General features: G+C 39.5%; 4 protein-coding genes across 5 annotated transcripts in view; 1 reads left to right on the top strand and 3 right to left on the bottom strand.

Annotated features, from left to right (window-relative positions):
• Positions 1–10,544, bottom strand: part of chd5 (chromodomain helicase DNA binding protein 5) — a gene marked incomplete at both ends in the record, with an annotated part of 36,545 nt that extends 26,001 nt beyond the window's left edge. Inside the window, 3 exons of the mRNA XM_079241641.1 lie at positions 3,670–3,821; positions 10,089–10,188; positions 10,497–10,544. Coding sequence (XP_079097767.1) covers positions 3,670–3,821; positions 10,089–10,188; positions 10,497–10,544 — 300 coding nt within the window. The remainder of the gene's footprint in view (positions 1–3,669; positions 3,822–10,088; positions 10,189–10,496) is intronic.
• Positions 10,545–11,335: 791 nt separating this feature from the next.
• Positions 11,336–16,615, bottom strand: rpl22 (ribosomal protein L22). Of its 2 annotated transcripts, none has more exons than XM_079241617.1 (4): positions 16,580–16,615; positions 15,962–16,072; positions 15,665–15,789; positions 11,336–11,509 (listed from the first exon to the last, which is right to left on the bottom strand). In XM_079241617.1, exons 1-4 carry the CDS (start codon positions 16,589–16,591, stop codon positions 11,368–11,370), a joined length of 390 nt encoding a protein of 129 aa, XP_079097743.1. In that variant the 5' UTR covers positions 16,592–16,615; the 3' UTR covers positions 11,336–11,367. The 2 variants fall into 2 exon arrangements, with proteins under 2 accessions (XP_079097743.1, XP_079097744.1); XM_079241618.1 differs by having other exon boundaries at positions 15,962–16,069.
• A 1,129-nt stretch (positions 16,616–17,744) lies between these two features.
• rnf207a (ring finger protein 207a) overlaps positions 17,745–22,986 on the top strand; it is a gene marked incomplete at its 5' end in the record, with an annotated part of 20,336 nt that continues 15,094 nt past the window's right edge. The window contains 2 exons of the mRNA XM_079242457.1: positions 17,745–17,935; positions 22,512–22,644. Coding sequence (XP_079098583.1) covers positions 17,745–17,935; positions 22,512–22,644 — 324 coding nt within the window. The remainder of the gene's footprint in view (positions 17,936–22,511; positions 22,645–22,986) is intronic.
• On the bottom strand, positions 19,406–21,332 carry zpr1 (ZPR1 zinc finger). Its single transcript, XM_079242458.1, has one exon. It carries the CDS (start codon positions 21,199–21,201, stop codon positions 19,870–19,872), a length of 1,332 nt encoding a protein of 443 aa, XP_079098584.1. The 5' UTR covers positions 21,202–21,332; the 3' UTR covers positions 19,406–19,869.

Here is a 22,986-nt window from a genome sequence, read left to right as displayed (position 1 = left end):
GTTGCTCAGAAGGCCTGCGTGGCTGCATGGAGAGACTTGCAGGCGTTTTGCTCTGTAGCGCAGAGGAAAGGCTCACGTTGCCGCAGCGCCCGCCAACCCTACCAGCAGCCTGGCTGTGTTGCCATGGTGACCAAATCTGAGCAGTGTCTGGCTCTCTCTCTCTGTCTCTCTCTCTCTTTTTCTAGTTTTCTCCCCCCCCCGTCCTCTCACTTTCTCTCCTTCACATCTCATAGCTCCCCTCCCTTACCCCTCTAACACATTTTCTCTCAGTCTATCTCTCAACTTCTCTTACTTTCTTTTTCCTCTCTCACTCTTTCTTTCTATCATGCCATACATATACAAGCGTGCGCACACACACAGACACACAAACACACATCATCACAGTGGCAACCAATGGAACGGCGCCAGCCAATCAGACACGTTTGCATAACGAGCTTGTTATGCAGAGGCCTGTGGTTGCAGAGTCGGTGCTCCGGCGCCCGTCTAGACAAATCTCATTTATGCATAAGAAGAAGGAGAGAGAGAGAAAAGAGAGAGTAAATTGAAGATTGTGAAATACGGATGGGGGTGGAGATGGAGGAGGGAAAAGCAAAGAAGCAGAACTGCCACAAGGACAAGGTAGAGCTGTGCAACAACCTCATGGTGGCCCAGAGTTCAATGTTAAACACATACGATTGAAGAAAAGAGGATACAGCAGCACAGAAGCACGGATGACGCTTGTACTTTCCAGAGGGATAGAAAATCAGATAAGCGCTGATCAGGTAATCAAATTAGAGGCTTCCCCATAATGTCTCTGCCTCAGGGAGATTGCAGTGGATGCCACAGAAACTCTCAAATGAATGAAGAAGTGGATATTCAATTAAATGTAGCTCAACGGAAGAAAAAAAATTGCTGCTGTGAAACAACGGCTCTTTCTTTTGCTCTGAATCAGAAACAGCTCTTTGTTGACTCACAATCCCAAGGAGAATAGTGAAGTTATAAAAACAAGAAGGAGGCTCATCTCCACCCGACTGTATCTTGGTAAAACGTTTGCACTCTACAAGCAGCTTTCTCTCCAATTCATGAAGGTTTTATAGCAGAATCTTCTTTTTACCAGTAAAATCAACTGTTTTCTGATAAATTTTAAAAAAAAAACTTCCATTCTTTCATTGTAGCTTTCTTTGATGAGATGAGAAAGGGAAAGGAAATATAATTCAATCTTCCAAGGCTACCATTCTCCCTGCCAGCAGCTTCGACCTCAGACTGGGATGTGCCGCTGACAGTTTCTGACCCCAATTGACTTTTGGACCCCGTCTGACAGCAACCTTTCGGGAGCGACTGGAAGTGAATAACAGCAGCAGCTTAAAGCTAAGACAGAAAGAAAGAAAGGAAGAAAGAATTTATCACAGAAAGTGGCGTGAGATGATGCTTGTGAGAGACAAGAGGAAAGAAAAAGGAGAATACAGATACAGAGAGACAGAGAGAAGAGAGGAGCGTTGGAGGGAGTCCCCCCACCTCATTAGCTCAGAGAGACCCAACAGAGCTCAGTGTTTACCACATGCAGCCGAAGGGCTGGGTGGCAGCCTGACCAGTCAAGCTCCTCGCAGCACTGCTGGCAGCTCCAACCAGCAGTGGGAAACATTCTGGCCATTTCACTGACACAGTTAAACCCAGTGCCAACACACAGAGAAATTGCTGGCAATACACAAAATTCCTGTAATTACTAAGCTTGTGTGATGGGAAAATTAAGTTAGATAAAATGCTTTATGAAACACTGATTGACTGTTTTTAAGATGTCTCATAAAAATACTAGCCTTGCAAACGCTGAGTCACATTCATGAACACATTGTGCAGTGTAAACAGAGTCTTCGAACAACATTCAAGCTTTAGGACAGTCAGAGATCCTGGCTTAAGCATTACCCATTATCAAGTATTAAATTGAGCTAAATTTTAGAGTGCACGGTGACCAAGTACATAAGTGTAAAGTAAGTGTGTTTTGGGCCTGTTCATGTGATTTGGGTGTTAGGACAGGAGGTGGTCTCGGGAGGAATGAATCTTAAAGGCATTATTGACAATAAAGAGGGACATACCGACTCACAGATTGGATTGAAGTGAAAGCTCGTGAAATTCTGCTTGGAGACATGCTAGAAGTAGATTAGAGTAATCATGGTAAGAGATAACCAAGGCTTATTTCAGCAAATTGGTAGTATGCAGAGACAGGCACATGTTGCTTTTTTTTCTTAAATTATAAAGTGTAAAAGCAGCCAGAAAAAAAATAAATATTACAGCATTAGTTAAAGGGTATTTTTATGGTGATATTGTGTTGAAAGGACTGGTTGGCTGGGATGACCAACAGATCAGTCTGAGAAAGGTTTAGTGGACCATGACAGTCTTTTATCCAAGTGAATATTCAAGAGAGTTAAGCATAAATTCTTGCTGAAACCACAGAGACAAGGGAGAATGATGAGTGCAGTTTGATGCTGTCTACTCTGGATAGCAGTAAAACAAGAAGCGAGGTCCAAGGAAGTTATATACTGTTTGTTCCAAAGACAAGTGGTCGCGCCCCCAAAGTATGAAGCTTTGGGGCACCTCTGTTAAGATGCAATGGATATGCATTCTTGTCATATCACATGGAAATAAATGCAGTGAGATCCAGACCAACATTCATTCATTATCCTAACCGCTTAATCCAATGAAGCGTTGCGGGGAAGCTGGAGCCTATCCCAGCAGTCTTTGGGCGAAAGGCAGGGTACACCCTGAACAGCTCACCAGTCCATCGCAGGGCCACACAGAGACAAACAACCACTCTACTGACTCCTAGAGTAACCAATCAACCTCACATGTATGTCTTTAGACGATGGGAGGAAGCCGGAGTACCCGGAGAGAACCAACACATACACAGGGAGAACATGCAAACTCCACACAGAAAGGTGCACTGTCGAAGCCTTGCTCGCCAAGGACCTTCTTGCTGTGAGGCCACAGTGCTAACCACTATGCCACCGTGCAGCCCATCCAAAGCAACAATGCATGTTAAATGTGTGTAATAACTGAGGTGGGAACCTCGGAAAGCAGCCTTGTGAAGCTGTACAACTTCTGAACTAATAACAAATCCATTATTTAATGCATGTAGACAGTAACCTGCATTAAATGAAACCCAAACAATACATAGAATGAAAGTGTTTGATCTCTCTTTACTAAATCCACATTCCCTTTTAAAGTTGTATACACAGCAACATAAGACTGAAGTCAAAGCCAAGCGCAAATGTACCTAAAACTAATTCTTAAGACTAAAAGTCAGAGAGGCTCTGCTATCGAAGCTGCTCTGTTCAAGCTTCCTGCTGTTTGCTTGGCTGAAACACTGTGCCTGTGGCCCACAGTCCCTGCCATCGGCACCAGTGCTACAGGCTCAAACCCACACTTTAAACTGACATTTGGTGCCCACAGTTTACACTGGCAGTAAATGCCACACCGCTGCCAGCCTCCCTCAGGCCTGAGACAGTCCACTGCTTCTCATTTAGATTACAGAAGCAGACCAGCAGCCAAAGCACACCTTTGATCCAATTGCAAAGACATCAAAAGAGCAACGGTGTACGAAGCAGAGCATTCGGGGTACAGCTTGAGCCAAAATTGCTGCCAGCCTGAAGAATCTGAGGTCATGAACGTTTGGTCTGTGGATGAAATACAGCTTACCTCTTTTTTCCTCTTTTTAACTTTGGGTATTTTCCCTTCTTTTATCTTTTTGGGCTTCTTTTTCTTTTGCTGTTTGAGGGAATCGTCATCAGAGAAGAAGCTGGCGAGTGAAGAGAGGGGAACAGTGTTGCGCTCACCTTCGTCATCCTCATCTGGAGGCACAAAAAGAGACCCATTATCTGCTTGAAGGAATAATCATAGTAATCAATGGAACAGGCTGAACAAATAATGATCATCAATGTGATATCTTGATTATGTTTTGAAAAAAACAAACAAAACACTAATCTATTTTCATTTTAACAGCATGTAAAATGTGTCTTCCTGACCTTTGTGTAATCGTTAATTAGCCAGCTTTTAAAAGTGGTTAAAGAAAACAAGTGATGGCAACATGGCATGGAGCTCTGGCAAATCAATATCCGTCTATTCCATGGTATTAAAACCACTGTCATGTAAGGTAAGTGTCACTTTTTATCACTTACCAGTTCAGTTATCAGTTTAGAAAGTCTGCATCCTAACTCATTCATTCATTCATTTATTCATTCATTGAATCTTGAAACAGATGAGCTAAAGAAGCAGAAGGCCAGACTGGCTGCCACTTCTGTCATCTTACAATGGGAAACTGAGGCTAATTCACATAGTCCAAACAAAACTGGACTACAGAAGAGTGGCAAAATGGTATAATGTAGTGTGGTATGGGGGATATTTTCTTGGCTTACTTTGTACCAATTTAGCATACCAACCTGCGTAATATTGCAAACTATTTCCATCCCTTTATGACCAAAGTATCAACTTCTGATGGCTACTTCCAGTAGAATGGTGCATCATGTGTCAAAGCTCAGATAATCTCAAACTGGTTTACTGAACATGACAATACATGTATTCAGTACACTGAAACGGCCTCTATAGACCTTAATCCAACAGAGAATCTTTGGGATGTAGTTTATTGGGAGATTCTTATCACAGATGTGCACCCGACAAATCTACAGCAACTGTGTGATGCTATATGTCAATATGGGCCAAAATCTCTGAGGAATGTTTCTGATAACTTGTTGAAACTATGCCACGGTGGATTAAGGTCTGAAAGTGAAAGGGGGTTCAACTTGGTATTAACAAGATACCCAACAAAGTGGCTGGTGACTTCATAATCATTTAAACTCTACATACATAAAACAGATTCCTAATCTTTCCAATATTTTTCTTTATGCTATTTTCAATTAAAATAGTATTTAATACAATACATTTAATCCCTTTATTAAATGGAAAAAATTGCACAATATGAAAAAAAAGGTGCAGTGAAATGTCTGTTAGCCTGTTTTAGAAATAACCACTGGAAATCAATGTCTGACAAGCAGGAGCACTTGGCACAGTAAACCACATAATCACACTTCACTGGGTGTGGATCAACTTTAATTGTCAAAACACAAATAAATGAAGTGCCTGTCCTGCCGTTAAATGGCACCTCCCTAGAGGACCACTGAGGTACATAGTGCATATCTTCTGCCTTTACTGCTTGCTGGGACTAAAGGGACCGGCTGCTGCTAGTCAGCTGTACAGTCTCACAGCTGCTGTGAACAAACGTGCTGACTGCTGAGCGCTACAGATTTCACTGATACCACAGTGGGTCACAGAGGAGTAAGTAAGGAGGACAGACAGCCCCAAACAACATATCACAGAAGACCCACAGAGAGATACACATGTGATGTAGCTGGCCCGCGAAGGGTGATCTGGTCTCATTTGCACTATGTGTCTTTCTGTCTCTTCCAGTCTCTCTGCTCCCAGCATCTCATGCTGACAGACAGGAGGACATGAAATATGCAGCACATGTATCAGAGTCAATCAGCCAACACCAGCCCCGGAGTCTACCGCTCCCCTGGGAAGCTGGAGTGAGAGACTGGGGAGGAGGGATTCCTGTAGTAGACACACAAACCTCACCAGCCATTTATCTGCTATTTAGCGGTGCTAGCAGGAGGTACTCAATGCACATACATACAGTACCGTAATTTTAAAGCTTAAATCAGCAGCAGTGCTAATATGTTAAGCGTGGCTACTAGGTGGAATGTGTCATTACATCTATACCACTAACTGGGGTTGACTTGTACTTTATGTGGCCAATATAGTCTGATTAAAAGCGCTCCTGGACAAAAAAAAAAAAAATTGCGTAAATTACTTACACATCTACCTAGTATCTCAATTACACTGTACATTCATTCTTTCTTCCCCTCACAGATCCATGTTTCTATCCACTTATTATTTTTCTCACTATAAATAAAGCCTGAAGTTTATGTATTCAGTATTTCAAACAGGGAGCTCTTTTATGTCTCAGATGTGTGTTCGCTGACTGCCAGGCGAGACATGATGGCAACGCAGCAAGCCTTACATCTTTCTTAGATGCACAGATGATGACACGGCTCAGATGCAGCAAGATGACAGCTTTGGATTATACATAAAACCCAGATGATCGCTCTGCAGACCCTTTTTTGTTTTCTACGAGAGAATGATGAATGACAGGCTGACCACACATCACTGATTAGATACACCAGATGATGCCTGAGTGTGTGTTCCTTGTTCTGCTTCCTGTAGAATAAATCACTCAGACTTGACAGTGGGGACACAGTGTTGCGGGTGTAAGGATTAACTGTTTCAGTAAAAAGTATTTGTTTATTTAGAGCCAATTTCCATCTGTGTGTTATTAGTTGTTTAACCTCTACTGTGCAGAATGAAATTATTAAACACCTATGAACTTATTTATGTATTTTAAAAAAAGGACAACATCACACATTAATGAACAAGTACAAACACACAAATGTAAATGTGTGACAGGTGCCCTCGCAGCTCCTTTGCATCTGGTTGTTCATTGGCAGGTCACAACGATACGACAACAAGGTACGGACAATCAAAAGTAAAGTGCAAACCAGTAACAGAAAATAACTGTGTGAAGTACATGAACTATAGTGCATAGTTTAAATATGTGAGATCGGAGTGTCATACTTAAAATGCAAGATGTAAACATTAAATAAACTGCAAAAAAACTTTACATGTAGACTCATAGCCCCCGGATGATAACTCCTGCTGGTGATTTCCTGTCTTTTGCAAGGAATTTATACAACAACAGGCAGGACTGCATTGGAATTAGGTAAGCTATGTATATTTACAATGCATAAATTGTATGTATGAATGCTTTAAAAAAATTAGTTATTTACAATTAACATGAAAGTACAAATAAAAAATAACATCTGCTTGCCAAATCTTTTATTTTCATCCACCTATGTGCAAAATGACCTTTTTCAGTTTAAATACTCATAATTGCGTGATTATTATTAATAACTGCAGCAGGTCTGAAAACACAGACAGTTTGGATCTCGGTCTGAGAACAGCTCCTGCTTGAAATGTTTAGTTCTCACAAACAAATGCCGGCACTTTGCATGCTAACAGTTTGATAATGATTTTATATGAGCATTGTAACTGTTAAAGATCTGGTAAAAACAATCACCGTATTTCTACAAGTCTTAGAGTTGTAAATGCTTTAGAAGTAATACATTTTTAAGCATGTGGTTCATTAGGGCAGGGGTGGGCTGGGGGGATTTTTTTTGCTTTCAACACCTATAAACACTTATAATCTAAACCCTGCTTACAGTAAATGGCCTGTGAAGTCTCAGATGCGAAAGCCATCTGGGAAATGATTTCTGCTTGGTGAGTGGACCTGGCTGTGCCAGGTGTTGGAAGGAGGGAAGCTTGCTCAGTCATGTGACAAGGGGAGGTCTGGCACTACACAACAGCTCCATTTGGCAAACAAGTCATTTATATTATGTGGTGGAATGACATACACATTTCAGACCTTCTTGCAAGGGCTTGGCCAACAGACTGACCCATTTGAGATGAGAGATTCACAAGAAAACTCCAATTTAAGACAGCTGAAGTCTTCCAGAAAACACACTGATCCTTTCTCTGTTGGCCCCTGAGTAGAAATGTCCACTTAATGTTATCAACCCTTTCTCTCACAAAAAAGCTTTACAGTAGTTTCCTTTTAGATAAGTGTTGCCATTAAATGCCTTCATGACGAAGATGGTCATATCAGAAAATTAAATAATTTAAGGGATAAAAGGTCAAAACCAAAGTCAAGGTACAGAATGGGTCTGGTTAAGGCCAGAAATATACATCATCTGGAAACAGACACACACACGAGAACGCATCCTTTATGCTGGGGCTATGTGCACATGCAGGAAAAAAATTGTGTCATCCTTCACAGTGAGGGATCCAAAAATAGAACCTTTTCCAATTGGGGATAACATTTGCAGGCACACAAAAGCCCATGATAATCTTTCAATTTTAGGGAAGAACAAAGCAATTAAAACAGAAAACAAAACGGAACTATCTGACAGTGTAAGCATCCAGAGTAAAACAAAAGGGGCTTAGGTCACTCCATAGGCTATAAAAGAAAAAGGCTGAGAAAATACCACACTCAAGGGTCTAAAGTCTCAGCGGCTCTACATTCACACTGATGCTGGGAAAATTCTGACCTGGATCTCTGACATTGTCTGTAACTTTGATACCTGTTGATGAAAGTTAACTTCACACTACTTCCAGTACCAGCGTCACAAAGAGGAGATTTGTGGCATGGTCAAAGATTTTTGAGAGTGAACAAATATGCTAAAAACCAATTATATGTCTGAACAACATATGGTGTTAAGCTTCAGTGAGACAAAAAATACAAACAAACTTTCAATGACTCATGAAAATGTGAATTTTTCAAACACCTACAATAAACAATTTTATATTTTCTTTTGCATGCATAGATAACCAAAAACGTCCTCCTAAAGGCTGTGCCTCGCAGTCGCAGGTGATGTTTAAACATCCCTCTGTGTCTCCTCTTCAATCTGTCTGGCATTTTCCTTCACTCCTGTACATCTTAACAAAAGTGCAGGCATTGATCCAGCTTATCAGCCTAATGTGCCAATATTCTTTTATGGGAAGAAACAAGTTCATATGCAGGTTTCTCAGAAAGGCCATGTATAGAACAACAAAGCCAGTTAAAAGGAATTTATAAAGTCTTATTAATTGCTAAATGTGGTAATCTATGATATGACTATTCTGTGCTGGTTGTACCATCTTTTTGTAACACTGTGATGTGAAAGGGAAGCAGAGGGTGAAGCTGCATTATTAAAGTCTTGCCCCTGACATCAAACCATTTGATTTTCAGAACAAGCTGCAGGAGGGAAATAAATGAAACCAGTGAGTTCATTGGCTGAGCTGATGCCTGGATGGTGGTGCCCTGCAGGATGCTACAACAGGGCACTTTATCATCTTAGCCCCCAATACACTGTACCAGAAGAAAGATATTTAGTTGTTCATGACTTGCTTTGACAGAGGATGATGATTTTGTTATTTAAAAAAAAACAAAAAAACAAGCTTATTACTATACTGAGGATCATGGAAAAGGCATTTTCCCAACTAATCATGTTATTAGTGATGAACATCTACAGCCACAAATATAAACATGTAAAATAACAGCCAAAATGTCACTTTTCATTGGCCTATGTGTCTTAACTACAAAATATAAAGTGTGAGTTAAAACACTGACCCTTTTAAGAGATGTAAAACACAGTTGCTTCAACTCTGGTGGTCATTAGCGACATTTTAGCAGTCACAAGAATGAAATTTTAGCTTGCATGTAGCCATCATGTGACTGGAATGGATGTCAAGGAAATGGGTTGGGATGAAATTTCGGTTAATATAGACGACCTAAAGCTGCAGGGATGCTAGCAGTGACTTTCATTTGTTTGAAAGCCATTAAAACACAATTCCGTTTTTTTTGTACGTGGTTTTTACACCTCTGTAACCAGTGCTAGAAAAAAAAGATTAAAGTTTGAAAAGCTACCTCGTCGCAACAGCAGGCAAACCGCATGCTGTACTAAACGAACAAGGATGCCGTCCCTGTAGCCTGCTTTCTTTCTTTCTTTTTTTTTTTTTTTTTACTTAACAGCACATGACAAATAAACATCACAACAAAGCCCATACTGCCACTGAAAAGCATTAAGTGCCATTTTTAACATATCTATTATCAAAACTTGCTCTTTTATTTTACTTGGCGTTGCCTTGGGCATTTCACTAGTACACGCATTCAGCCTGTGAAAACACAGCCCACAGAAACCATGCGGCAGGGTTTCCATCATGTCCCTAAAGCAGGCTGAATGTGACAAGAGCCGGGGTAAATCCAAAAACACGTTTCCACCTTTAAGACACCAGGTCGTACAGACAGGGGGGAAAAAAATGTCATGACTCTGCTTATTGCACCCCACCCCTCCTCCTCCTCCTCCTCTTTGGTCTCAGGAACGCAGGACAAGCCCTTTTCCCCGCATTCAAGGCGTAGCGGCGCAAAATAATCTGAAGGACACCCCGCCTCCCCCCCCTCTTTCCCTCACCTGGCATGTCGTCTTCAAAATCCATGTCGTCTTGTCCCTCGTCTTCATTACTCAGCGACCCCGGCATCTTTATCTCATAGCCCCCAAACCTCTTTTTAGGCTGGGAATACAGAAAGTTAACCCTCCAGACGCCGCAGCCGAGTGTCTTTCTTCACCGCCAACAAAAAAGAAAGGAAAAAATTTAAAAAAAAAAAAAAAAACTGTATTCGTTGCTCAATTTTTTATTTATTTTTCCCCCGTGAATTTGTGGCTTTATTCGAGTTTTTTATTTTTAGGTTTTTTTTATTATTTTTTTTTTTTTAGAAAAATAAATTTAAAAATATTACATTTATATATACTTTTTTTTCTCACTGATCTCTATCCAGGTCTTCCAGTCTGAAAAATAAGAAAGACAAAAATGGAACACACATGCCCAGCTTGTGACGTCTGGTCGGTTGCCATGGCGATACATCCCATAATTTCTCTACAACTAGTTAGTCATACTCTCCTACTTATCACTTTAACTAGTAGTGTTTTCTAGAAAAAGAAATAAGAGTCGCGCGGCATCTCCTCGCGCCACTAACAGGCGGCCACTCTCGCGTATCCCCGGCACGTTTGTGTTGGCAAGTCGGAAAAAATGAGAAACTTCTGCCTTCTCGAAAAGCTTCCGCACAATTCATCCAAAACCTTTCTCTCGATTCTCTGGAAAGGCACACTGACGTAGTAAAACTTTGGTGGTCTAATTTAGACCTTGTAAAACGTCTAAAACTTTCCATCAAACTAACCGGTCTCAGTAGACTCCGACATCAGAAAAAAACCCAAACAGGCAACACATCAGTGCAGCTTAAATCCTGCATGTGCTGAAAGGAGTCCTGACTCCCACAGATCTGTTGTCAAGGTTACCAACGCTGTAAGACAGGATGCCCCCCAAGAGAGCACAAATTTAAGTTCCTTTTATTAGCTGAAGGTGTTTCCAATGTGGCAACCACAGCTCATTGTCACCATGCCAGTTTGTACCGGTCATTAGCCTTACTTTTTGTCCTTGTCACCTACTTGGATCTCTCAAAACAGTTTTTAGATTTTATTTAATATAAAAAGGAGCCAAACAAACATAATAAAAATTCATATAGGAAAAATAACTCACTTTAATTATGTATCTAAATAACAAAACCTTACGTTATTTATGTCTATAGCACACCACTTGAAACTGAACTGATTTAAAATAACCAGGCAACATAAAAAATGAGGACAACCTTTTTTTTTTCATCGTGTGGCGTTTTTATTAAGGCAGGTGTCAAGTCTAATCTTCATCCTCCTCTTCCTCATCCTGGTTGATCTGGAAGTAGCGCAGCTCATAGCTCTCTTTGGTGTTGGCTACAACCCGCAACCAGTCCCTGAGGTTGTTCTTTTTGAGATACTTCTTTGTAAGATACTTTAAATACCTGAAAAACAAAAAGAGGAGAGAGAGTGAGGGAGACGGTGCACATCAGTTTGGTTAAAATCTTTCTGATCTTTGAATTGTCAAGATTCATCCAGCATCCAATTGCCATCTCATCATTTATTTGAAATATGCTAAAACAAACATGAGTTGTAAATGCACCCTTCATTTCTGAAAAAATTCAGTTTGAGTGACGATGACATGTCGCTTGCATCAGGGTTTGTGACAACTTTCAAGTGACTTCTTGATGAGAGTATGTCAACTCTGAGACCTAAAAGGCTACAGGCGCCATCTGGTGGCAGTGTTCTGCTAGTGCTGATGGTTTTAGGAAACTCATAAATAACTGATAACAGTCGCAATAATCTAAGTGTGATCACAATATATTGCCTTCATTTTGTGCATGTGTGTGTTTGTGGTCTACTAGGAGCAGTGTTTGTTATACAGTCTTAACTGCTCCAGAACGGTAGGACCTGCACGAGCTAGCTTAGGTACACTTTGGGTGAATGAGTTTGTTGCTGAGGGAGCTCTGCAGTGCTGACAGAGTTCTGGACGGGGTGGAAACTGTTCTCCAACATGGCAAACAGTTTAACCATCCTCCTTCTATCTCCTACAACCTCACCTGGGTCCAAGGAGCATCCCAGTACAGAGCTGGCCTTCCTAATCAGTTTATTCACTTTTTCCCTGTCTGCAACTGATAAGCTGCTGCTCTAGCATATAACTTAATAAAAAAAAATGGCTAATGCCACCTCAGTGACATAAAGGTGTTCCGGAGTGTGCCCTAGAATCCAAAACACCCCAGTGTTCCCATCAGGTGAAGTTCTGCTCTGACCTTTCTTGTACAGTACAACAGTGTTCAGTTTCCAGTCCAGTTTATTTTTAAGTGAACGCCCAGGTACTTAAATGTCACCATCTCAAGACACATCCCCTGGATGTCTACTGGTGTTAATGGGGAGTCCAAATGCATAAATCCATCACCAGTTCTTTGGTTTCCCCATGTTGATTTGGAGGTGGTTCAACTAGCAAGGAGTCCTCAAAATCCTGCCCAAGTTTTCTATACCCTCCTACCATCTTCATCTGTGATAAAGCCAACGATGGCAGAGCCAGCAGAGATCCTCTGCAGGTGGTAGGTGGAGGTGTTGTGTGAAAATCAATGGGCATAGAAATGACTTGGATGAATGGAAAGTGGTCGTCAGTGGCCAGAACTCTGCCAGATGGGAATGTTTTTATCTGAGTGGATCCAATGGCTTCAGGTGGTGGCGGCACTACAGGTACCTACTTCAAAATGATTTACATGTGTACTGCCTTCTATTATGAACCTTTTAAAGCATTACATGTCCCAAATGGTGTTCCAGCACATATAAAAAAAAAAAAAGCCAGTTCTGTGGTTTTAAAGCTTAAAGGGTTATTCCTCCAGACAATTTGTCCATTCAGACACAAAGGTAAAACAAACATGGCAGCTGGAATGTATGTGGATGTGTTTACTTTAGTTATTAATCTAACGATACACATGTTTCTGGTCACTGACCTTTTATTTTGTCACATACTGCACCTTTAAGTCTTACATTCTTTAACACACAGGACATAAATTGTAGCAGCTTGCAACCCAGGCAGTAAATAATTACATCTTCATAGTTGCTTGCTGAATAGATTACTGCAGAGATAGAATACAATTACTGGTTAAGAACTGATAGATAAAAGTTGTTGTATATACTCGATCACGGGCATGTCATGTGAGTGCTGGACGTGAATGGGAAAATTGTTTTATACAGATTCTAAATGAAGCAAAAACTGGAAGAATGGTTCATGTTTTAACCCAGAACATCAATTTGCATTTATACACAACAGTACTTATTTTTCCCTTTTGCACTCACTGGAAAGGCAAAAACGTTTCTTTAAACCAAGGCTTTTAACCCAATTTCAACAATGTTTTGTTATCTGGCTATTCTAAGTAATGTTAATGAAACTGTAAAGAATAAATATTGGTATTTTAAAGAAGAAAAATATTTTTTTTACAAGATAACATTTTCTTGTTTTTAACTTTTGTGGTCAGTTGGGTGGCATCTTATGTATTTTAAGAAGTACAATACCCATACCCACAGGATTTTCATTACCCAGGCAGTTTGAAATAAAACAAAAAATATAATATTATTCCCGGAAGGAAAATTATTTATTAATCATTTCTACCTAGTATTAAAAGTGTAATTTTCATTAATTGATATGTTTTATCATATATATTATAGTAGCCACATTCGGACGGGGGGGATGTTGCTAAAAAATAGATTTCTATAAATATTTTAGGGAAAGATGGTGTTATCAGTACAAGAGAAAAACTAAAAATTAGCTTCTTAACTTGTCAGCGATTAACATCTGATTTCTGCTACTATCTCTGCTTTCCTACATGATATTTCAAAGCAACTAAAATCTTGATGGAGTCACTGTTTTCACTTTTCAGCAGCCAATCTGAAATAGACACTGCAATAAAATAAAAACCAGAAGTAGAACTCCATAATGTTTTAAGTACAATGTCACCCAACAGAAACATCTACACAGAGTTGTGTTTTGATTTTGATTGTATTTTCATTTAAAATAAGAAAATTAGTTCAACCCGACTCTGAAAGACATGAGCTTTTAGCAGCAGCAGCTACTTGTTCACCAACTCACAATGCTCAAAAGCAACTGCTATGCGCGGTATTTGTTCAGGTACCGGGATGCACTTGTGAGCTTCTCAAATTGCAATGTTCACCCTAGGTGAAGCGACCGCTGACTGAACTTGGATTTATCTCAAAACTGGAGTATGCCTCAGTCACCTCAAACATTTGTAACCCTACATCTTGTAAACTAGCCACAGAAAAGGACGTTTGTGCGCAACAAGATGGGGGGGGGGGGGGGGGGGCATGTATATCTCATATATCTATACAGCAAGAAAATGTGTACAGCGGGGGATGCAATGATTTTGGACTTTGGTGATTATTGCACAAAAAAAAAACATGATTTTAAGATCATTACAATGATTAAACGTCAGATAATTTCAGCAGACTATAAATGTGCAAAATCACATGAAACCACCTTTTATCTGTCTGTCCCTTAGCAGATAGCTGCTGTTTAAATCATAAGCAATTCTGGAACAATGAAAATAAATAAACAAGACCATATATTGGAAATTAAATGCTGTTTTTTCTAAAGCCCACTGATAACTTAGCAGGAATGGACCTCATGCCGGTTTTATGTGTGAACAGAGAAGCTTTCTTATCCATATGCTGCATTCATTGAACTAGATGCATTGCACTGTAAAGCCAACTTTAGTCATACATGACTGGAAAACTACAAATGACACAATAATGTTTCATTTTAATTTTACATTAGCTGTATATTCAACCAAACTACTAAGCACTTTACTTTAGCATATAAAGGTGCAGGGAGTGAAACATATTCAATGCATTTCCTCCTTTCCTAAGGTTTTATGTCATTCTTTACAGGCCGGTCCTCCACAATGAAAACCGTTACTTTTCTACAACAAAAATAAATCTGACAGAGATGACCTAATATGTTTATTTGTAAAAGATATCTTCCTTTGTCATACTGTGCCACTGAAGCACGCCTCAAAAAGAACAAAAACATTGCAACACAAATGGCAACGTGGGATGAGGTGTAACTTTGTCTACAGAACTTGCACTGATCTGCATATGTACATAATCTTTTAAAGGAATGTGACAATCTTAAGAAATCTTTACAATATATGAATCAAAGTATTTCAGATAGTGAGTAACTGTGGAATAAAGTAATTGTGACATCCCTACTTGTCACAAACGTTTAGATACTGTAGCCTTGCCTTGTCTTTTACATATATTAGGAATAAGGGCCCTAATTGTGGCAACAACTGCTTTAATATGGGTTAAAACTTGCGAGTGATCAGAGTTTGAGCACACAGTTTGAGGCCCAACCATTTATAAACCACAACTCTTCTGCAGCCAGAGTGCAAACGCCATCAAACATAATTATTCAGACACACATTGGAGATGGACTATGAGCATGTTCCACGGGCAGAATAAAGGTGAGATTAATGGACAGAATCTATTGGGTTTGTTGAGAATCCCTGATGGGCATCGGACTGTCATTAACCATTTTATATTAAATGTCAAGAGTTGTGTTGCATTTGTACCTCTTTGAGAAGGGAACTTCTGAGTTCACTGCTATTTTAATCTTGCTCCTCTCAATGGAAACCACACCTCCGCCAAGGTTTCCAGCTTTACCATTCACCTTGATGCGCTCCTGCAGGAACTGCTCCTGCAAGTACAGAGAAAAGCTTTGTACATGTTTGTACATATGACCCTTATTACACAGATGAAACAATGTAACTTCTATATGAAATGGGACTGATCATCATAAGAGGGCAGCATTGTTATATATGACAGCTACAGTAGGCATTATGTCATCTGATCTGAACAGATCAACTCACAAAGTTGGCAGCATCCATGATGCCATCCTCAACAGGATGAGTACAGTCCAAGGTGAACTTCAGGAGCTGCTTCTTCTTCTTCCCACCAGGTCTCCTGACCACCTGCTTCTTCTAGGTTACAAACAAAGTATGCTTAAAACTGTGCAAATAATCATAACAAGTTTATATAACTAAACCTGCACAGAAATTAAGGGTTTGTCAACAATGCCAAAGTATTGTAAGTGGTTAATTTAAATGTTTCCTAGATTGTATATGCCACTGCTTAAAGGGACATATGTTATATTAAATAAGAAAACATTGCTATCAGAGTCACGTTAGCCACTGCTAGCTCAAATTAGCACTACTTATTAGCCCAACGTGTTTATTGACGGCACAGTAATAATGGATAATAAAACAATAACGCAAGAGTGATTCCAATATTTGAATGTCCCAATTATATATATATATATATATATATATATATATATATATATATATATATATATATATATATATATATATATATATATATATATATATATATATATATATATATATATATATATAGACATGCGAACAGAAAAAGACAGCAAAGATAAGTAGTGAAAATGTACTTTATTTGATCATTCTACTACTCACAATGGGGGCCATGGCTGACACGTTCAGCAAAAAGGAAGAGGCGACGACTGCGCAGGAAGTTAAATACCCGCCAGCTAAATCGATCGAATCGATCTATCTGATGTTGATTAAAAAGGCTGACATACTATATGCACCTTAGTAATTAGTAGTGTAATAAATAGAACTGTTTTCCATACTCAAACTGTATTATAAGGTGATACCATTGTCCTTCTTTTATTGCAAACGTTAATATAAACGTAAAGGGGACGTATGAGGTCTGTAAAATGGGTTCAAACACATATTTTATCTGGCTGCCAAAGGCTACCAGATAAAAACGCTACAGTATATAAATTAGAATAAAAATATCATAAAAACCCAGTTAATATTCCCACATAGAATATAATAAAGGCTGTATTTAGCTGCACATTAGACTTAAGATGACATGTTTTCATATTTATCTTTGCTATAGATCCAGTGGTCTGCAGGCTTATAATTTCCACTTAGTTGTATATTCTCTTCTGTACAATCCAAGGTGTAATAACAGCATGACAATAAAAATAGGACAACAGTATTTCTAGTCTGTTTGCCACAGCAATATTAAATGTCCCTTTTTAACTCTGGCAACACTTGGGGGCTGGCATGAAGTGTGTGCTGTCAGCTGCCTGGTGGACAGACCCCATCAGCCTACTATTGAAGAGTTTCTGCATTGCTGTCATTCCTGCAGGGGGTGGCTGATAGCACCACCGAAAGGTAAGACAGTAGCTTTTAGTTCTTTCTGCAGACTGGCCTACTACATTTTCAGTGGGTTTTGTTTGGTCTTGAAGTTGATGTTATGTAATTATGATCTATGTACTGTGTGGTAACAGAGTCTACAGGTTCTTATTTCATGTCTGACAAGGTAAGATGAGAAAAAAGCTCTGTTTGTTTATTTAGACCAATATTACACTTATATATATATATATATATATATATATATATATATATATATATATATATATATATATATATATATATACATACATATATATTCATATCTCTGCTGGCTTAGCCTCTCTTATAAAATGGCTGGAATATTTGGACTGTAGATCAACACCACAACATTTTTTGTGAAGTGATGTCATGATGTGGGCTTTAGAGGACTATCAGCAGTACATTCATAATTTGTCATTATTCACACTGTTGTCAGATGGCAGGAGGAATCTTCTCCAACTTGGGTAATCTGTGTGATGTGGATTGTGCTAATGTCCACCCCCTGGTGTGTCACCTGTGCCACGAGCAGTACAAATCTCCATGTTTATTGGACTGCTACCACATCTTCTGTGCCCGCTGCCTGCGAGGTCGGACCAATGACAGCCGCCTCAGCTGCCCCCTCTGTGGGTAAGACGTAGCTCTTTGTGGCTGGTCAGGCTCACACATGTTGTGTAATATGTACAGCACTCTTTATAGGGATTTGTTGAAGCAAGTTTCTAGATTTATTTGGCTTGGATTTTATTTACAACCCCATCTTGCTCCTCTGTTGTTGTTTTAATGATAACCAGGTGTGGGTGGGGCGGGTCTGAGTGGCTGCAGCAGCTGCAGGGTCATCTCACTCTTTTATTAAATCTATGGCATCAACACTAAAATGGGATGCAAGTTCCATTAAGGCCAGTCACATATCAAACAAAGCATACTGGTATTTGGCAGCAGTGCCATCAGCTTAGAGTAATCAAAAGCAGTCACATGATACCAATCCATTTCATCCCTAGTTAAGGAAGATCCCGTGATCCACAGTCACCTTCAGGGCTACTGTCTCAACTTTCCATCATTCAAGCAGGGATGTATAGAAGAGGTTGGCCGACAATATTTAAACCCTCTTTAAAGTTCCACACGGTGAAGCACTTCAAAAACCAAATCATTCTGGACTCTGCTATATCGGAGCTATATCAGCTATTTCTGATCCAAGTATACACTGATGAGCCACAACATTAAAAGAGCTTTGACCTATTTTGCTGCCTGACACCTAGAAACTGGCGGTTTGGGTGATCTAAACATTAGGTTTATGCTGGCCTGGGTCACCACTTTGTAATCTTTGTGTTCCTCTACTCATTTTGTGCAGTTTTTGCACATGATGAAAGGTTGCAAAGGTCACCTGAGTATTTAGGTAGGTCTGCTAATGTAACAAAATATAGATTACTTTCGGTTTTTTTTGTGTTTTTCACTTAAACTAGCAGCTGTTTTAAAACTGTAGCCAATCTGTAACTTTTTAAACATGGATGCATTTTTGACTGTTTCAGTTTACTGGTATATGCCTCACAGCTATTTATTTACCTATAGGTTGGTTTGTCATGTTGAAAAGTCAGCAGTGTCAGTCAGTCATAGCAACAGAGCTATTATCCACACATATGGGACTAATTTTTTTTTTTTTTAAATCTTGAAAATTACATTATTTTGTAGAAAGAACCACAGAGGCAGTTGGTTTCTGTGCTTTACTGTATGGGTTTGGAGTAGTTGAAGTCACTGCCTGGTACTGTAAGGTCTATTTTCATCTGCATCCTGCTAACAGCTGCTTACTCAAGAGCTATTTAATCTAGGAATTCACCACTCAGCTATGAGTGGAACACAGTAAAATCCTGCTGCTATGAAAACTGGATTAAACATCTTGTGACGGAGGGAAGACAATCCCTCCATCATAACTGAATCAAAATTATGTATAATAAAGAATATTTTAATCCATCGCAGGATACACCATATACATGTTTTTATTTTCATCACTTTTATTTGAATAAACAAAATGGAGTTCACAAAATAGTGAATAATGCACACCAGATACAAATTAAGTGAAGAAAATTAACATAAAATTTCGTGCAGTCTTTTGTGAGTCGCCAAATTTAGAGCAGAGCCATGCTGTAAATGAAGCCAGCACTATTTGTGGTATTAAGATGCAGACTACTGGCCTTACTGGCCTTACAAGCTACACGTTGGTGGTGTAGTTTGTGGTCTTCTGAAAGTCATTCTAAACAATGATAACAGCGCCATCTTCTGGAATACCACAATAATGCAATTAATTCCGTTGAATTTATTTTAATTTAAACGCAGAAATCACATCATTTAACAAATAAAGTACTTTTATTCAGTAATTATTTTCACTATGCATTTAGACAACTTAGAATTCCTCTCACTGTTTAAGATGTGAGACCCTTTAGAAGTAAAATTGTACCCACTTTTTAACTTAAAAACAAACTGAAAATGGCACAAAATATGGAGCATGGTAAAAACACTGGGTTCATGCCAAGACATTTTAATTTTGAACGGATTTAGTCCTTTGGTTCAGATCAATTTCCCTCTTGGTATCCTTCAGTCTTCATGTCATTCAGACCGAGCTCCTCATTCTGTTCAAAAGAGCGAGTGTACTTCTCAATAGTCATCTCAGGATCTGGTTCAGGGGCATATACATTTTGCAAATAACTGTTTCCAGCTGGGTCATCCAGAATCAGGTGCACATTCAGTTCTCCAGAGATAATCTTGTCTATCTTTTCACCAAATTCTTTTAGCTTTTGCACCCGATCTGTGTTGCTGCTGTCACCACAGACAAAGGGATTTTTGGAGACTATCAGTTCTTTGATGTCTTTCAGCAGACCCTCCAAGGTAGTGAACTTCCCACCCAGCGCTGCCATTCCCAGCTCAAACTCCAGCTCAGGGATGATGACGGCACACGTCTCGGACTTAAGCAAGTCTCGAGTCATGTCTGAAGGGTCGGTGACATGCAGGGTGATTTTGGTGCCGAGCTCCTCAGTAGCTCCACCCGATTTCACTTCATTAGTCCGGTGGCCACAGCTGTCACAGTTAGTGGCCATGATGATGACCTCCTTAAAGTGGGGGATCTGGACAAGTTTCATGTTGGTGGAGGCTGGCGCATTGCATTCTGGGCAGTTTGTGTTAAAAACCAAAACCTCATTTCTCATCGTCTCCAAGTCATCCCCTGGTGGTTCTTCACTCAGGTCATCATCAGCCCGTATACCAAGCTGCATATCCTGCTGGACGGTCCTCTTAAACAGAGACACGGTGAGAGCCTCATCTTTCAGAGGGGCCGCAGGATTTTCCACAAAACTGTTTCCGGATGGATCCTCAATCACCAGAGTGAACTCGTTCTCAACTTCTTTTAGCTTCTTCAGCTTCAAGATGAACTCATCTATTTTATCAGCCACCTCCGGATCTGCTGCTCGCCTTACAGACTGGTCCTGCTCCAGTCCTGAGACTGCTCGGTCTAAAAGACCCTCGATGGTAGAAAGCGAGCCTTTCTGAGTAAATGGAGGGATTTCAAAATCCAGCTCCGGGATTCTGGTGGTCGCGCTGTCTGCTTTCACAACCTCTCGGTTCAGGTCCTGCTTTGATTTGACTTTCAGGGTGAAACAGACGCCTTGGTCTTGAATCCGACCCGCGGACTGGATCTCAGTGTTGGCCCAGCCGCAGTGAGCGCAGCTGAAAGAGCTGACGATTATTTCTTTGAAGAAGGGTATCTTGGTCAGTAGCAGACGTGTCGTACCGTTCTGGTAGCAGTTCATACACAGGCTCTCCATCTCACTCGGCTGCCAGTCTTCGTCGTCGGCGCTAATATCCTTGAAAACGTTGCCTCCCCGAACATTTTCCTCAGAAATAACTGACATTCTGCTATTAATTTAACTCTTGGTGGGGAAAAAGCCTATCTACATAACCTTTTGTTTAACTGGAAGAAATTTATTATGCGAGAACTTTCTGGATGACAGTGAAGCTCCGACGACACCACGCGTTTGTTTCATCGACTCTTCCGGATCTTCTTCTTCGATGACTGCAGTATTTAGATCTGTGCTGCCCCCCTCAGGGTCGTTGCTATGGTTGCAATACTACGCCAACGCAATTTGGAGTTTTTGGTTCAGACAAAACATCTTTAATTAAAAATATTTCACTTTTGTATGGAAGTTTTCCGATTTTTCTTTATCTGCTTTAGTAATATTTATTTATTTATTCATTTTTACTGTCAAATATGTTTGTCTTTTTTTTTTTGTTACTGTGATTTTCTTCTTTTTTTTAAACTCCAAAATCATAGTTTAGGCATTTTGGAATTTGCTTTTACTTTTTGTTTCTATCTATTATTTGAGCAATAAAATTAATCTGCACAACTAGTGGTTTACAGATTTTACTTTTTTTTTTTTTTTTTTTTTTTTTTTTTTAATAAATCATTGCTCATTAGGTTTAGACATTTAGGTTTAGACAATTACTGGTATTCATTTTTTTCCCTTCACAATGTCCAGTCATTTCTGCCCTTATTTTCCTTTGCCCTATACTTGTGCTGCTGCCTGTTATGATTTAAAATGTTGTTGCTTCATCTTTTAACCTGTGAAAGAGGTTCACACATAGCAATAACTAAAATGGCTCTGAACCCCTGATCACATTTAATCAAAAGAAAAGAAACAAAAAGTCAAAAATGTAAATTAAACTATGAGAATGAAAACCACTAAGCACAATATTCATTTGCCTTAAAACTAAGAGACCCAGGAAACCCAGGAGCTTAAATTAAGTTGCTGTAGAACTTCAGAGAAGGATTTTAGCTATTAATAACAACATTCAAGTTGCTATTTAAGACTAAGATCTTGGTGGACTTGAGTTTGTGTATTCTTTTGTGTAATTTGCACATCATCGTGCTATTATTAAATGTGATATTGGTCATTTATGTACATATGTAAATCATGACCTCAGATTTGGGTTTGGAAACAAACAGTTGTGCAAAACTAATCTGGCATGAGACTAGAGAAATAGCATTTGTAGAACAAATTGCTGTTGCTTTTAAGTCCCTGTTCTTTTGTTATCAGTCTGTGCAGTTTGAATTATTTGTCACAGCTTCATCAAATATATGATAAACTACCTTTATCATGTATTTCATGGTTCTCTCTTAATCCTCTCAAAATGTCTTGATCTTTTTTTTTCTCCTTTGTTATAGTTACCATTCAGTAGTAAAAGGAAATAACACCCTCCCACCCGAGGATCGTCTGCTTAAGTTCCTTGTTGACAATAACGCAGATGCTGAGGAGAAAGTGCAGTGTGCCAACTGTGACCAGGAAAATAAAGAAAAGGTACAAACTGACAGGCATTAATTCTTAACTTTTATAGTATAGGACACCCAGTAACTAATTTTGCAGTCTCAAACCACTTGAGGAGTAATATAAAGTAGAAAAATACTAATTAAATCTTAGCTAGGTAGTTTTGGTGTCAACAGACTCACAATAGGAAGGGAGAAAAAACAAATTATTGCCCCAGAAATTATTTAATTGCTACTTAAAAGTGCATCTGGGGTATTAGAGAGAAATGAGGTGTTAAACTGGGGAACCATTTTAATGAACCATTTCATGTTTCCGTGGGAGGCTTTATGAGCCTCAGACTTGATGAGCCTTCGAATTGGTACAGTCCAAGGAATT

Source organism: Telmatherina bonti (genome assembly GCF_933228915.1).
Source record: "Telmatherina bonti genome assembly, chromosome: 6".
Lineage (NCBI taxonomy): Eukaryota > Metazoa > Chordata > Actinopteri > Atheriniformes > Telmatherinidae > Telmatherina > Telmatherina bonti.
Note: the sequence above shows the minus strand (reverse complement) of the source record. Positions and strands in the feature narration are given on the sequence as shown.

Excerpts from the sequence above, each read along its gene's own strand:
- rpl22 (XM_079241617.1), bottom strand. Across the intron at positions 15,790-15,961 it reads TCATGGATGCTGCCAACTTT|GAGCAGTTCCTGCAGGAGCG; the intron begins GTGAGTTGATCT and ends CTGTACTTGCAG. Across the intron at positions 11,510-15,664 it reads GAAGTTCCCTTCTCAAAGAG|GTATTTAAAGTATCTTACAA; the intron begins GTACAAATGCAA and ends TTTGTTTTTCAG.
- zpr1 (XM_079242458.1), bottom strand. The coding sequence starts at position 21,201 with ATGTCAGTTATTTCTGAGGAAAATGTTCGGGGAGGCAACGTTTTCAAG.